Genomic DNA, 14,475 nt, shown 5'->3' on the forward strand with positions numbered 1-14,475 from the left:
TTACGCCTAAACCAGACATTTTTCTTAATCCTAACCATCACTAGTCCAGCTCTTAATTCTTGAATCAGTGTTTGCTATTTGATGTGCAGGGGATCTGGTTCTCAGACGTGGTTGTGTTCAACTGTCAAGTCCTCCTCCTCCTATATCTTTATTCAGAATACAGAAGACATGCCTGAGTGTCTACTCTAATATTATGACCCTGTCAAATAGAGTTGACTTGAAATCATGCATACTTCTACTCCTGGCTTCTGGTTCTCTAACAAACCTCTGGAGGCAAGTAGCCAGAGCTGTGAGCCATAGCATAGCAGTCTCTTGAGCCTCTGATTGAACTGGTTGTTGGATTTTCATTGTTTTTTTTTACTGTAGGCCAGTAAAAAAGACTGTTTCCTTGCTAATTTGGGTCTTTTTTTTGCCATCGTGTCTTGAAGCTCTGTTGTATCTCCTCAGACTCAGGTGGTGTTAAATGTATCATATTTAATTATTTTAACTTGAGTAATACTTTGTTTTTTGGTTAGTGTGGATATGATATTAAGATTCCACATATTTTTAATGCTAAGATGGTAAAAAATCTGGACATTGGACATACATCTAGTAACCTTAAAGAAGACATCTTCATTTCATTTATACTCTTGCATGTCATAAATTAGTATTCCAGACTTAAGGTAAATTTAACCTGATGACCTTTGTTCCGAGACTGGACACAGAGACCCTGTAAAACATCTTGGTTCTGAAAAGTACCCTTACAATTAAAAAGCACAGTGGTATAGGCTTAATATTACAACTCTGTCAAATTCAGTTAGCCTAAACCAGGGGTGCCCAAAGTTGGTCCTTGAGGCCCGGCATACTGCACATTTTAATTCTCTCTCTGGTGGTATTAACAACCTTTTCAGCAAGTCAATGATCTTCTTAGGGCTTTTAAAGAAACAACCATCTTCCTTATCTGTGAATGTTTCAATGATGAGCACAAAGATTAGAATAAGGTTTGGTTGTGCAGTGTGTGATGTTCAGCCACAGCAATGGAAACACCACACATGAACCGATTTTGCTCACGGATGTTCAAATGTCAGGAAATCTCGCAAAACCTCTCAAGACCAAATGCAAGTTCAGAGTAAAGAAATATGGCCGACTGGGAAGAAGCAATGCCAATAGTCTGTGGACCATGTTTAACAGAGAAAAAACTATGGAAAAAGTCATCTCTGATGTCCACTAGGCTTTTAATACTTAAAGGAAAACATTATTAGATTATGTATTGTGTTAGAAATTGGCGAGGTGCATAGATTGCTAAGCCAGAAGTTGTCTTGTTACATGCTGGCTTGACCCAATTGTAGTGAAGAACTGGCAGTGGGTAGGAAGTTTGCTACAGTAACAGCTGGAGAGTGAAAAGCAGATTTGGAAAATAATTTGCTTTCAGAAGCAGGATGGCAAAGAGTTTATTCACTTCCAACATCACAAGAAAGCCTATGCATTATGTATGTCATTAAACTTAATGTGTGTGTTAAAGTAACTGATCGTCTAATTTTAACAGTCTGTTGTTCTTCATACAATTGATTTAGCATAATCACCTACAGCTAAGTGAAAAAAATAATAATAATAATGATTCTTGGGCCAGAATATTTATCTGTCTGTGGTTGGAGTGCTGGGCAGCAATGTGTGACTGTACCTAAATGTTCTGCTGTTTCCATCTGATGGTCTGCTTACTTTTAACTCATTACCTTGATATAGTTCATGGTCTTTCTGATGTGATGGATTTGAATCTTATTTCCTTACTATTTTCTTTCTTTGCCTTTCTGAGTTTGTAAGTATACAATGCAGACTTTTCAATTGCATGTACTCTTTGTTTCTGACCTGATAGGTTTTGATTTAGTTGCTTTATGAACAGTATTGAGTTTCTTGAATTTGCTGCACTTTTACTTTGCTTCACTTTTATTATGTATGTTGTTGGAGAGATTTCTTCAATCTTGTGTACTTGTGTCTATGTTCTCATCAGCACAACAAAGTTAAACTAATACCATCACATTTTGAAAAGTCACCTGCTTTTTCCCCCCAGTTGCTTTAACATTATCTTACTTCAATAAAGAATCTTTTTCTACATGTAATTTAGCCTATCTTTCTTAGTGTACACTCTTGAGATTACCTTCTTGATCCACTTTGACACAATGACAAATGAGAAGTTGCAGTTTAACTCAAACACTAAAATACAGTTTTGACACTTTTGTGTAAGGACACTCAGAGGGGACCCGGAAATTCAACCACACACAGGAGTATACAAAAAGGGAAAAAGTTTATTTTTTTCTTATACTGGTTTCTGCTCAGGGAGAGGTCATCAACACAGCACTGAGGAGAGAGGGGAGAAGACTGGTGATGCACGGATAAAGGAGGGGTATCTTAGAAATGTTCAGCTTAACTGACCTGTAGAGCAGAGGACGGGTGGAGCAGAGGAACAGAGGGTCCGATGACAGGGAGATGCAGGAAACCAATGGAACAGGTTCTGTGGAGGCAATGAAGATCTCCACGGGGAGATCCAAAATGCAACACCCAGGGACTTTGCCGATAAGCAGGCTGAGGTCATACACAGGAGGACAGAGAGAGCGAACTTAGCTTTGAGGGGCAGGCAATAATCGGTGGTCAAGAGGCAGAGCTTGGGTCAGGGTCCAGAAATCCAGAATAGAAGGGATCCGTGAGGGGCTTGGCAGGAGGGGTAAATCCGTGGTCAGAAGGGGGGGGGTCGAAGAAACACTGAAGGCTTGGAAGGAAACGCTGGATCTCTACTGGCTCGTGGCTGTCGATAATCTGGCAAGGAAGCAGAGGCTGAGGGGTGTTTAAGTAGGGCAAGGCCCAGGTGGAACAGGTAAGCAATCAGGCGTGGCAGGTGAACTGAATGAGTGCTTAACACAGCATGGACAGGACATGAATCATAACACTTTTGAACATCATTTTTAACCTTTTCATCCTTCTTTAACTACGTGGTCTCATCTGAGTTTTCTTGACTAACTTACCTTCTCTCATCTCGATCATTCATACTATCTGCTGGTTGTCCTAAGAGTTTTCCTTCACCATGGTTCATCACTACTTCCTACAAAGTTTGCTTACTTCTAATCCTTGCCTTTAACTTCAGAACTCATTTAATACCAGATTTATCTCAATTTAAGTCCCAATATTTTCCATGTAGGTCTGACTCTGGTCATTGTGGTGCTGTGACCTTTTGGTACAGTACTTTACTGATTTGAGTCATACTTTAAGGACAGGGTCTACTTTGCATCAATGGGTGACTTTACATTGGAGTAGACAAAATGATCATGTGTGGGGTTCCATTATGTGGTCCCTCCTTTTTATTGTCTTTATGCTTAGATCATAACAGACAACAATATAAGTAACCATAACTATGCAGATGATGCACAGTTCAGGGTTTCCCCCAGTGTATTGTAAGCCTGGCGGCCTGCCATGCTTAACTAGCCCCGCCGCCAGGCTAAGCGTTGCTTGTTTACGTTTCTAGGAAAATAATAGTAATAATAAATAAAATTAAAAAAAAAGTCTTTTTTTTTTTTTGTTTGTTTTTTTTCTTAAGGTCGGGCTGCAAGCGTCTCTGTTGCTCTTAGCATTTCACTAGCAGAGCAGATTTATTCCTAAAGGACAGGTTTATAGTTTATGCATTTAAAGCCGACAGTGTGGACCAATCACACAGCTGCCGCCTCCTTTCACTCAAACTGGACACAGGCTGAGTGACCTGTATGGATATTTACATCAACCTACTGTAAGAAATTATGATCCTTTGGAGCAAGGGCGTAGGTTCGGTCTAAGTTTTGGTGGGGACCTTGACACCCCCCCGGCAGCACAGTGAAATGCCCAAGAGCACCGAACATTTTTGAGAAGGGGGGGAAAACCACATTGGCTTAATAACCCCTCCCCCCAACCATAACCATATCATACATCTTGTGTATACAACCAGATACAGTCATACTCAGCAGATCAGTTCAAGAACACTTTACTTTTTCCTTTACAAAATTCAGCAAACGTTACAAGTAAGATCAAAAGAAATATCCTCTGGATACAGCAAACACAATTGCAGATAAGAAGAAATCAATAATAAAATAAAAAAGAAAAAATATTACATAATTAACAGACCTATTCTACCTCACATTCAGTGCTGACCTTACTAAACACCGGACTTTACAACAAATGCGTTGCGTGATAGATATCTAACTTATGGGTCCACTCACTGTACTTAAAGCCGACGTAGCGAAATAACTTCTAATGTCTGTCCTTTTCTTTTTTGGTGGCGACATGGTCTCGAGACTCAGAAGGAGACGCGTGTGCCCAGCTAGCCGCCGCCTTTTGCAGCTAATCAAAGAACGTCCGACGATTCAACTGACTCCCCCTCCCCCCACCCCCCCCGACAGCACCGTTCCGACACGGTCTCGGAGGCTCATAATAAATGTCAAACTAAGAAGCTTCCGTTCCACGCACCGCCTGTTGCTGCTAATCAAAGATCGTAGATCCACGTTCTTTGAACCAATATGGCAAAAATTGGTCGGGACTTTTTCATATCCCGTGAATATTGGTCGGGACATGTCCCTACCGTCCCTACCCAAACCTACGCCCATGCTTTGGAGAACTCTAGGTAAGAGTTTAAAACCCGCCGCGTTAGCTCTGGTTGCGCAGCTCCATGTGAACTGCAGGAATAACTTGTAGCGAATTCAGTTGCGCGTTGTGGAGTGGTGAGAATGATTTATCTTTGTGAACGAATATGCGGCGTTTACATCTCAACACGCTGCCCAGCGTGTGGCTCTATGTCTATCTGTCTTCCCTGTAAAGTTTATGTCTGTGGTCCCGGTTGGCCGGAGGGTTTGTGGATAACGAGCAGCGCTAACCTGATCATGCAGGTTCAGCCTGGTGAGGAGCTTTCACGGTCTCCTCAGAGTCACGCATCACGCTGATTTTATATTATTATTATTTTTTTTTTAGTATTATTTTTCCGGTTACACGATGCATCAAACCATATCAAATGTGTTGTCTACTTAGAGTTAATGCGCGCGGCGCACGGAGATCTGAGAAACTCGTCCCATAAACTCGACCAACCAGAATAGTTTCTGTGACGATTAAAAACTCAACAGACACGAAATGAAAGAGCTACTGAAGCAGCATTCAATTAAATCTCCCGTTTGTTGCGCATCTCCGCGCAGTGCAGCGGATTTACTCAATGTGCAGGGCCGGTCCAAGGCTGTATGAGGCCTTGAGCAGATTTTGACTTAGGGGCCCCTTTTGTTGTTAAAAATATCAGCACCTCTAACAGCTTCTGTGTTAGATTTAGTGAAATATGGGAGAAGGGAGTAGTTTAATTGGTCAGCCTAAAAAACAATAAGTTATAATGGCAGTTTACTAATTTGTATTTGTAAATTCAAAGATTAAACTCACAGCATCAGATTGTTGCTATGGTAACAAAACAATCTACCTATGAATATTGTTCTTTTAAGTTTTACAAAGTAAACTTGTCAGCTCCTTAAAATCTTGCATCTAAATGTTAAACAATTTAAAATGTTTTAACTTATGTATGCCTAAACAATTTAATCAAATTTAACAGGATTGATAATCTCAATAAACAAGTGTTACATTTGTATCTGTGGTCTGTTTTAAAATATTAGTGTTTATGGGGCCCTTGAAGCCCTTGGGGGCCTGATGGAGCCGCTGACTTAATTTAGATTAAATGGAAGTGAAAATTTGTTGATTTTAGACTAGTTGTGGGTTTAAATAGCATTTCACTGGAGATGTTTCCCCGTAACATATAATTACACAGTAATACTTTTACATTTCCTGTCAACATCTTTTAATACAAAAACATGGTGGACCGCCTCGACGCCCCGACCACTGGGCTTAGCAAGTTTACTGGGGGAAACCCTGCAGTTATATTACAATGTGTAAAAGAATATGTCAGCGTCTCATCTCTGTCTGATACAGGATTGATTCCAAAACCTTGTTATTTGTGATCAAGGCTCTCCATAATCTAGCCTGGTTTATCTCCATGACATATTCACACCCAATCAAAAGTCATTCCCAGATTCAAGTTAATCCAAACAGGTGGTCATGCATTTGGAGTCGCTGTCCCAATTCTCTGGAACAATCTACTACTAGATCTGCTGAGAACATCAGTCATTTTAAGAAACTTTTAAAGACTCACTTTTGCTCACTGTGCTTTCACTCTACTTAAAATGTATTTTCTGAATCTGCATTTGACCTGTTTTATGTTTTTGATGTTTTTTTTATATATAGTTTTACATGTATTTATGTTTACTTCTTGTGTGCTTGTTGTAAAATACAGTTGGTACAGCCATTTTTATAAAGGGATCAGACCTGAACTAGAAACACATAAGGACTGTTGTTGGTCTTTTATCACCTGGACAACATTTTCAGAATTAAATGACTTAAATTTCAGCAAAGATCCATGTTTTTATCTGTAATCAAATCGGTTACTGGAAAAGTATTTTCACTGCCTAAAAAGTCAACCAGATAGTTGCAGCTTATATGAATCAGTCTCCACAAAAACTAAAAAAGTAGATGTCACTTCTATTCTAAAGTTCTTAATCTGACTCCCTACTTTTATTCTAATATTAGTACCTAAATGACTTAGTTCCTTTCAGTCAAGGCTTTAATCCCATTTGTTTAGAGTTTCCTTTGACTATTTGAGTCACAATTCTAAGTACATCATTAATTTTAGTCTGTAATCCAACCTTACTTCACCCTTAATATGTCACTTTAATATTCCATTTTCTGTTTCATCATGAAAAGCACAATCATTGTGGTGCATCGATAGATAGGTTTAAATTTCTTTTTTTGAAACTTTTTGGCACATTTGATTGCCAGCAGAGGGCGCTCCATCAGAATGTGGATGTACGTGGTATAAGGGGCAGGATTGTAATTTATAAATTTTTTCAGACTTTTTATTTTGAATGAAGAACTTGAGGGAAGGATAACTGTCAGGGTTGCAAGTTGTTGCTCTTTACTTTGTGCATCATGGCAGCAGCTGCACTGCCTTTGCCTTCCCCAACTTCATCTGCTTTATTTTCATTTATGATTTTCTGTCCTCCTCTGGCTTTTCTTACTGCTTACTATCATCATCTTGACCCTTTTTTTCACTTTCTCACTTGAACAGTTTGGAATAATTACCATGAAGATTTTCATTCTGGATTATTAAATATGCTGTCACATTGAGCTCCGTAGTTTGGCCTCACCAACCTTCTTGACGATTGAGGTTTTTGTTTTTTCTGCTTTTATTCAAAGTGGCTTGATTGTGCCTTAATTCAACATTATTCTGCTTCATTAACATACCACTCACCTCTACTAAAAATGTTTTCCTAGCATTTATGTCAGTGTTTTAAATGCAGTGTAATGAGATCTGCAGGGAGACGATGTGAATGGAAATTGTGCCAAGTGGAAAATGACCTCGGGGCAAAAGAAATTCTCTTCTGTTTGTTTGTTGCTTGAATTGTCTTTCTGATTTTTAAGAAAGGTCCAAAAACATTCCTTGTGTTCTGCTCCTCTCATCAGGCTCAACTTTTGTTAGTTTCCATTTCTGTACATTAACTATTTTCTTTTGTTTGTTTTGTTTTGGTGCTTCCCTGCAAAGAGATGTTAAAAGTCTGGCAGCCAAATAAAGGCCTGAGGGTGGACTTGGCTTTAAGCACTTCCAAAGGGCATTCCAGTAAACAAACATCAATGCAACTCGGTGCCTTTAATCTGCTGCTTTTGTTCTGTAATCACTTTAAGTCTGAGACTCAGCTGTACAGTTGAAACGGTTTACCTGTTAGCATGCTTCTTTTGCTTTCCACTTGTGTCCATTTTGTCATCTTTAAGAAAGAAGAGCTTTACCAGAGGGCAGATTGTTCACATGGTCATGCTCCCTTCTGGGCTGTCGAACTTCCTGTTTTTCTCAGCTGGTTCTGGTCTGAGGATCAAATTTTAAATACTATAAAGCATCATCCATGTCCCTTTCCTTTTTCCTTCGAATGAAAGGTTAAGTATGTTTAATGAAATTGCACTAAATTGCAATATGTTCTTGCAATTCTGTTTTTGGTTTGAATGTGTTGATAAAGCAGCAATTACAAAGTGGCTTTTAAGAACATTGGGTCTCCCTAATACATTTCTTCTAACTACTATGAAAGCAAGCAATAAAGAGTTGTTTAAAGAGCAGTGTTTAATGCTTTAGTCGGTCAGGATGGGACACAAGAAAGATACTTCCACACAAAACATGTTTATATCTTTGTCTTTATAAACCTTTAAAGGTCAGTTTTTAAGCTATCCTAACTACAAAACATATTTCACTCTGCACTTAACGGCTCTCCTTGTTTCCTTTCACACATATGTCAGAAGTTTTATTCAGATGTTTGTCTTGCTGGTTATCTTAATCACCTCAACAATATCACAGTGAGAACAGCTAATAGTGCTAATCTTTCATGCAATGTTAGGTTGTTCAGAGATGACCTCACTGGTTCCTTTTGTCTTGTGCTATGTGTGTTTGTCATGCTAGGCTGTATAAATGTGTGTGGGTGTGTGTGTTTGTGTGTGAGGACACATATTTGTGTGTGGATGTAGCTTTGCTCGTATCAATGTGTCTGAGTCTCACCAGTCTCCTTCTGTCCTGTCCTGTGCTTTCTCTCTTGTTGTGTGTGAACTGGTTCGTTTAGCTATCGGTACTCAGCGGAGGAGGAGTCCCAGTGCCGTTGCCTCTGAGATCTTCGAACCTCACCTGGGTAGCCACATATTACAGGTAGGAATTATTCAATGCTTAAAATTTCTTTAATTATTGTTACCGTACTTACCCAATGTAGTAAATACACAAATCCTCTAAATTCCACTTTAATTTACAGTAAGCCTATAACACTTTACAATCCTTTTAAAAATATGGTTTACCATATTATATGCAAATGTTGGGTTGATTTTATTTTACATGAAAATACTTGTGTTTTGTGTTTATTTCAAGGATTAGAGCCTTTTCAGTTCAGATTGTTGAAGATACTTTTCCTAGTTTCTCAGTATTATAAAACAACATCATAACTGCTGTAATGTGACCTTCTCTACACTTTACTACACTTTACAGCAAGAACATACAAGAAAAATACATTGTATTCTCAGTTGAAAATATTTTACTGCTACAGTCCCATTGTAAAATCAAACAAAATGCATTTTATCGTAATGTCTGATATTTGCTATTTTGGTCTACCTCCCTTATGAGTTGGTCTGTTTTTGCTTAAGGATTTGCTCCATATCCAGGTTGAAGTTTACGGGTTAGTTGTATCACTTCTCCTGAGATCAGTTTTATGCAATGACAATAAAGTGTTACTGTTATTTCCAGCACCTCACAGTATTGAGATAAACATTTAAACATTTGAGTTGTGTATTATGGAGCACTTTAACTTCCCCTCCTTTTGACTTCAAATCAGCGGCCAAGGAGAATGCCCTCAATTTAAAGAAAAACACACCTGGTTAAATGCATTCCAGTGTCAGTTTATCTAAAACCATCTGCATCATGTTTTCCTTATAGGTCATCTGGAAATAGATTTTTGATCAATATACTGATCACAGTGTTCACTGTAGAGGCACTCTGTTTAAATCAGTAGGAATGTGCGCCTCATCAGAAGTAGCTTTCTTTATCATGAACAAAGTTCATGAACTTATAAGTTCTGAAGGTTGTTTCTTATCTTTCAAATTTCCAAATGCCTCATAATTTATCTTAGTGGAACTGAATTCTTAGAGCACTTTTACTACTTGCAAGTGTTTATTATCACTTAATAAAGTAGACTTAATGAAACATATAAATGCATTTACACCAAAATCATTGTTCCAGTTTAAACTTAAGCTTAAACACAAGACACAAGAAAACCCTGAATATAGAAAAGAAATTGTGGTGGTACTCGATTAACATGTTTAATTGCATTAATTGTGGGGTCTGTAATAATTAATTACATTTTATGAACAAAACAAGCAAAATTGTATGAAAAGCTTCACTGATAGGATAACTCCTTTCACATAACTTGAACACAATAGTCTTTTCCAGCTTCCTGTCATTTCGGTTTTTGAACCCCCAGAGAACCGAGAGAAGCTTCTTCATTGTGCTTCAATGTTCTTCATGGATGTTGCTTGTGCATCACATTTACAGGAATGAACATTTTGAATTAGTTCAAATCCTTTCCCTAAAAAGGATGCTGCAACATGAACAAACTTCATGGTTTCTACAAGCACTGTGGCGAAGGATCAATGGAATGGACTTGTTTAAATGTAACTTTGTAAGTTGCAATAACTTAGTCCCCACACTGTAACTCCTCACACTTGGCTTGAATGTAATTGTGGAAATGTAGTAATGTAACAGGATAATGATCCTAAACTAGCAGAAAGTATCTTGCAAAATGATAACATTAGAAAGAGGTGTATTATAATTTTGCAATAAAAGTCCAAGTAGAACTTGACCTGAATCTTGTCTTGTCCATATGGACTTGTTTGTATCTAACAAATGCAGGTATGTAATGTATGCAGGTTTTCCTTCGTGCCAACAGACTTTACCTGCCCGCATCATTTGCTTATTTTAAAAAAGGGATTTTTACACACCAGTAATATTAAGATAGGTCTGCAGTTGATGCATTGAACTTGGTGAAATGGGATGTGCACCAATTGCACTGCACCTGCCTGTTGGCCTCAATACCTTTTATTTCCAAATTATAATGCTCATGTAACTCTTGTATCTTATTCATTTTACTTTGGGCATTGACTTAATCCCCCAAATGCTTTATTGAGAATTAATTTAAAAAGCTCAGGGTAACATGACTAAATTAAACAAATACTAGTTTCCCTCACTAACAGTGAAGATCGAGGAGTAGCAAATTTACTTTTATCAGTTTTGTTGTCCAGTGATATTTAATTCATAATGTCATCTTCTAAATCATAGACTTGTAAAACTGTACAGTCCAATAACAAAACCTTTTCAAATACTCTTTTTTTCTCACAAATTTGTCATTTGAATTATTTCCTATAATTTACTTGTCAGACACCAAATTATTCTTCATAATTATTTCATACTTTTACATTATTAGCCTGGTAATTCTTCTTAATTCAGCTTCAGATTCTACACCAAACAAGACTTCAATTATTCCTCAACATGCAGCTCTTACTGCAGCTAAGCTGGGTTATTAAATGGAATTACGAAAGTATGATAATGACTGGGTTATCATGGTTCATTCCCTGAGGTTTGTGTGTGTCTGTGTGTTTCTTGCAGCTTTAATTCCTAACATGCTCCACTCTTTATCTATTTAACATACAGCCCAAAGGCTGAGCTTTAAAGATCACAGCCAGGTTTATGCGATACCACAACTGCTCCAATCTGGCAGTGTGTGTGTGCGTGTGTGTGTGTGGCTCAATATCTTACCCTTTTTGTAAATGTGCATATATTGCTTTCTCCATTTTAAGTTATTGCTCTCTAAAAGTATGTGTACTCTGACAAGACAGACACGCACGTACACACACAAAACAGGACTGATCCATTAGGATTTTTTATGCTGTAGAAAAAGTAAACAGTTAACATTCCACATAATGCAAATTTGTGTAAATACACTTGCTCTCTTAACGAGAGCAAGAATTTAGGCACCGCAAATGGTTGCCACGGGAGACTAAAAAAAAATTCCTTAAACATGCAAGAGAGAATCAAAGCAACACCCCAGGTATGTTTTTGATGAGGAAATAACATTACAATATGATATACAACATGAATAACATTAAAACATGTTCTGTAAAACATAGCATGTGAATATGTTTGCTGAAATATCTCCAAATGAAAGGCATCATGGTGAGAGCTACAGAAGGAATGACGAGTTTAGTTTTGATTGAAACCTTTTTTCCTAACAATGATTGAAACAAAAAGTGTAATCCTTTTCTGGTCCAGTCTCTGATGTCATCCATGTTTTTGACTCAAATGGTAGAGCTGTTGCCTTGCAGCAAGAAGGTTCTGGGTTCAATTCCCGGCCTGAGGTCTTTCTGCATGGAGTTTGCATGTTCTCCCTGCGTGGGTTTTCTCAAAGGGTACTCTGGTTTCCTCCCACAGTCCAAAAACATGACTGTCAGGTTAACTGGTCTCTCCAAATTCTCCCTAGGTGTGAGTGTGTGTGTGCATGGTTGTTTGTCCTGTCTGTCTCTGTGTTGCCCTGTGACAGACTGGCGACCTGTCCAGGGTGACCCAGCCTCTCGCCCGGAACGTTAGCTGAAGATAGACATAAGCAACCCTCCCGACCCCACTAAGGGACAAGGAAAATGGATGGATGGTTCCAGTACTGTGTGGGTTATTTTAAAAACATAGTTAGTTACAGTTGGTACTTCGTGAAGAAATGACTGGCATTACCAAAGTAGCTAATTACCAAGGATAGTTACTGATTGCTGATTGATTATCGGTTACTGATTGCAATAAAGAATCTCGTTGTTCCAGAGGATTCATTACATTACATCATTACATTTTATTTGCTTTTTATCTCTTTGAGATCAACATAATGTACTTCTATTCTTCCACTTAGAAAAACGTTACCTTGAAGTGTCTCTATGTGCCTTGTTGATGATGTGTGTTTGCTGTGTGATAAACCAACCAGTCTGCTGCTGGTTGGTTCTCCCTCAACCAATCAGAAGCAGTTGTATGTTTTTACCCCCTAGCTTCCTGTAAGATGAAGCTAGGCCTGTTGCGATAAACGATAAATCAATTAATCGCACGATATATTAAACCTATCCACCTCGTTTTAATTATCGTCTTTATCGTCTCTTCCTGCCTTTTTTATTTCTATTGATGACACTGAATTAAAAAGGCTCAACTCTGGTGCTCTCCACTGACCTTCCCTTCCTCTTTTCCTTAATGTAATGTCCAGCTCACACTACACTAGTTGTCGGCCGACTGTCTGCCCATTTTCAAAACCTGAGATCACACATTAGCCGACAGACATCCTAGGTATAACGGTTTAATCGGGTTCGTCATGCCGTGTGGTGTCCAGCCACCTGGGCACAAAATAATGGCTACAAGTCCAGTTAACTAATTTTAAAATCAGGCATTAATCAATGCTTTACTAGAATCTACCTGTGATGCATGTGGCTAGAGTCAGCGTAAAGTTCTGACTGAATGAAAATCATTATAACCTATTTATGTCACATTAACGAAGAACAACTGAAAACTTACCGGGTTTATCAACTGCGGTAGCAATTTGGCTCCGACTCCTCTCCTTGTCATTTCTATATTCTTTGCATGAAATGTTGAATAAATATTAATGTTGTTTGCACATATCATCTCCGATGTCCGATGGACTTCGGGTTGCACCGTGTCAGCCGTTTGGGATTCCCCTTTGTAATTTCCCCTCACAAAGCACGGAGGATAATCTGCGCATTCTGATTGGCTACCTGTCACATTCAGCGTTAAGCTCCCAGTCGAGGAAAACGCCTTATTTAGATCAGAGCGGCCACGACGATCTACCATAACACACCACACACTGCAGGATGATCACTTACGAAATCACCAGCAAGAATCTTAGATCGGCCAACGACCTAAGATTGTGATAAGGAGAAAATGGGGGCAAAAAATCGTGTAGTATGAACTATTGCATTAGGTAGTCAGATGTGTCCATCTTCTTTATTTAAATCTAGTGATTACTGAAAGGCAATATAGTATACAGACTTCATAATCTGCACTCTTTTGGTTGAATGCAGTATTTATTTCCACTTTGGCTTTTTGTTTAGTTTTTATTCAAGTACGTTTTTTGTTAATGGAGACTGAGAATCCATTTTATTTTTGTTTTTGGTTGTTTTGTTTATTTAGTTTATTAGTTCCAGTGTTATGTGTTCTTTTGCAAATAAAGTGTATCTATCTATGGCAGGAAATCGCATGCATTATTAGTCATTTCCATTAAATGAGTGTCAAAACGTCTTGAAACAATATTATCGTTTATCGCAATAATTTTTTAGACAATCGTCCAGCAAAATTTATCGTGACAGGCCTAGATGAAACTTCAGCTGCACCAGTTCTGAGTAATAGTTTTACTAGTGTGACTCATATTATTATCATTTTATTATGACAGCTTTGACAAGATGGAGAATAAACTAGTTTATTACCTGTTACTAATAAAACTATTGATGTTTATTCCCATCATTGAACACAATAGGTTCACATAGCTGCAACCTCAGCATAGATCATCAATCTAGACATGCCTGATTCTGACTGGTTCATTTAAATGAAATGTGTTGAAACAGAGAAACATTTCACACAGAAATTAAGAAAAAAAAAATCAACATCCCTTGTTTTTGTACAACTGCTTATACACATTGACAATGCATTCTTGGTCTTTTTTGACCAAGTATAGGTTGTCTGCATGATAAATGCTGAATATTTAAAGGCATGTCACACTTGTTATTGTTTGATTTATCTGGCCAATGTGGTGGAAATAACCAGAGGCAGAGTTTGACATAGAGCAG

The 14,475-nt window shown here is 38.2% G+C and overlaps 1 protein-coding gene across 1 annotated transcript in view; it reads left to right on the forward strand.

Moving 5' to 3' along the window:
* npas3 (neuronal PAS domain protein 3) overlaps positions 1-14,475 on the forward strand; it is a 295,135-nt gene that overhangs the window by 129,835 nt on the left and 150,825 nt on the right. The window contains exon 4 of the mRNA XM_088002562.1: positions 8,676-8,758. Coding sequence (XP_087858688.1) covers positions 8,676-8,758 — 83 coding nt within the window. The remainder of the gene's footprint in view (positions 1-8,675; positions 8,759-14,475) is intronic.

The sequence above is a fragment of the Poecilia mexicana genome, unplaced genomic scaffold, assembly GCF_051168715.1.
Source record: "Poecilia mexicana isolate PSO_F unplaced genomic scaffold, ASM5116871v1 scaffold_22, whole genome shotgun sequence".
NCBI lineage: Eukaryota > Metazoa > Chordata > Actinopteri > Cyprinodontiformes > Poeciliidae > Poecilia > Poecilia mexicana.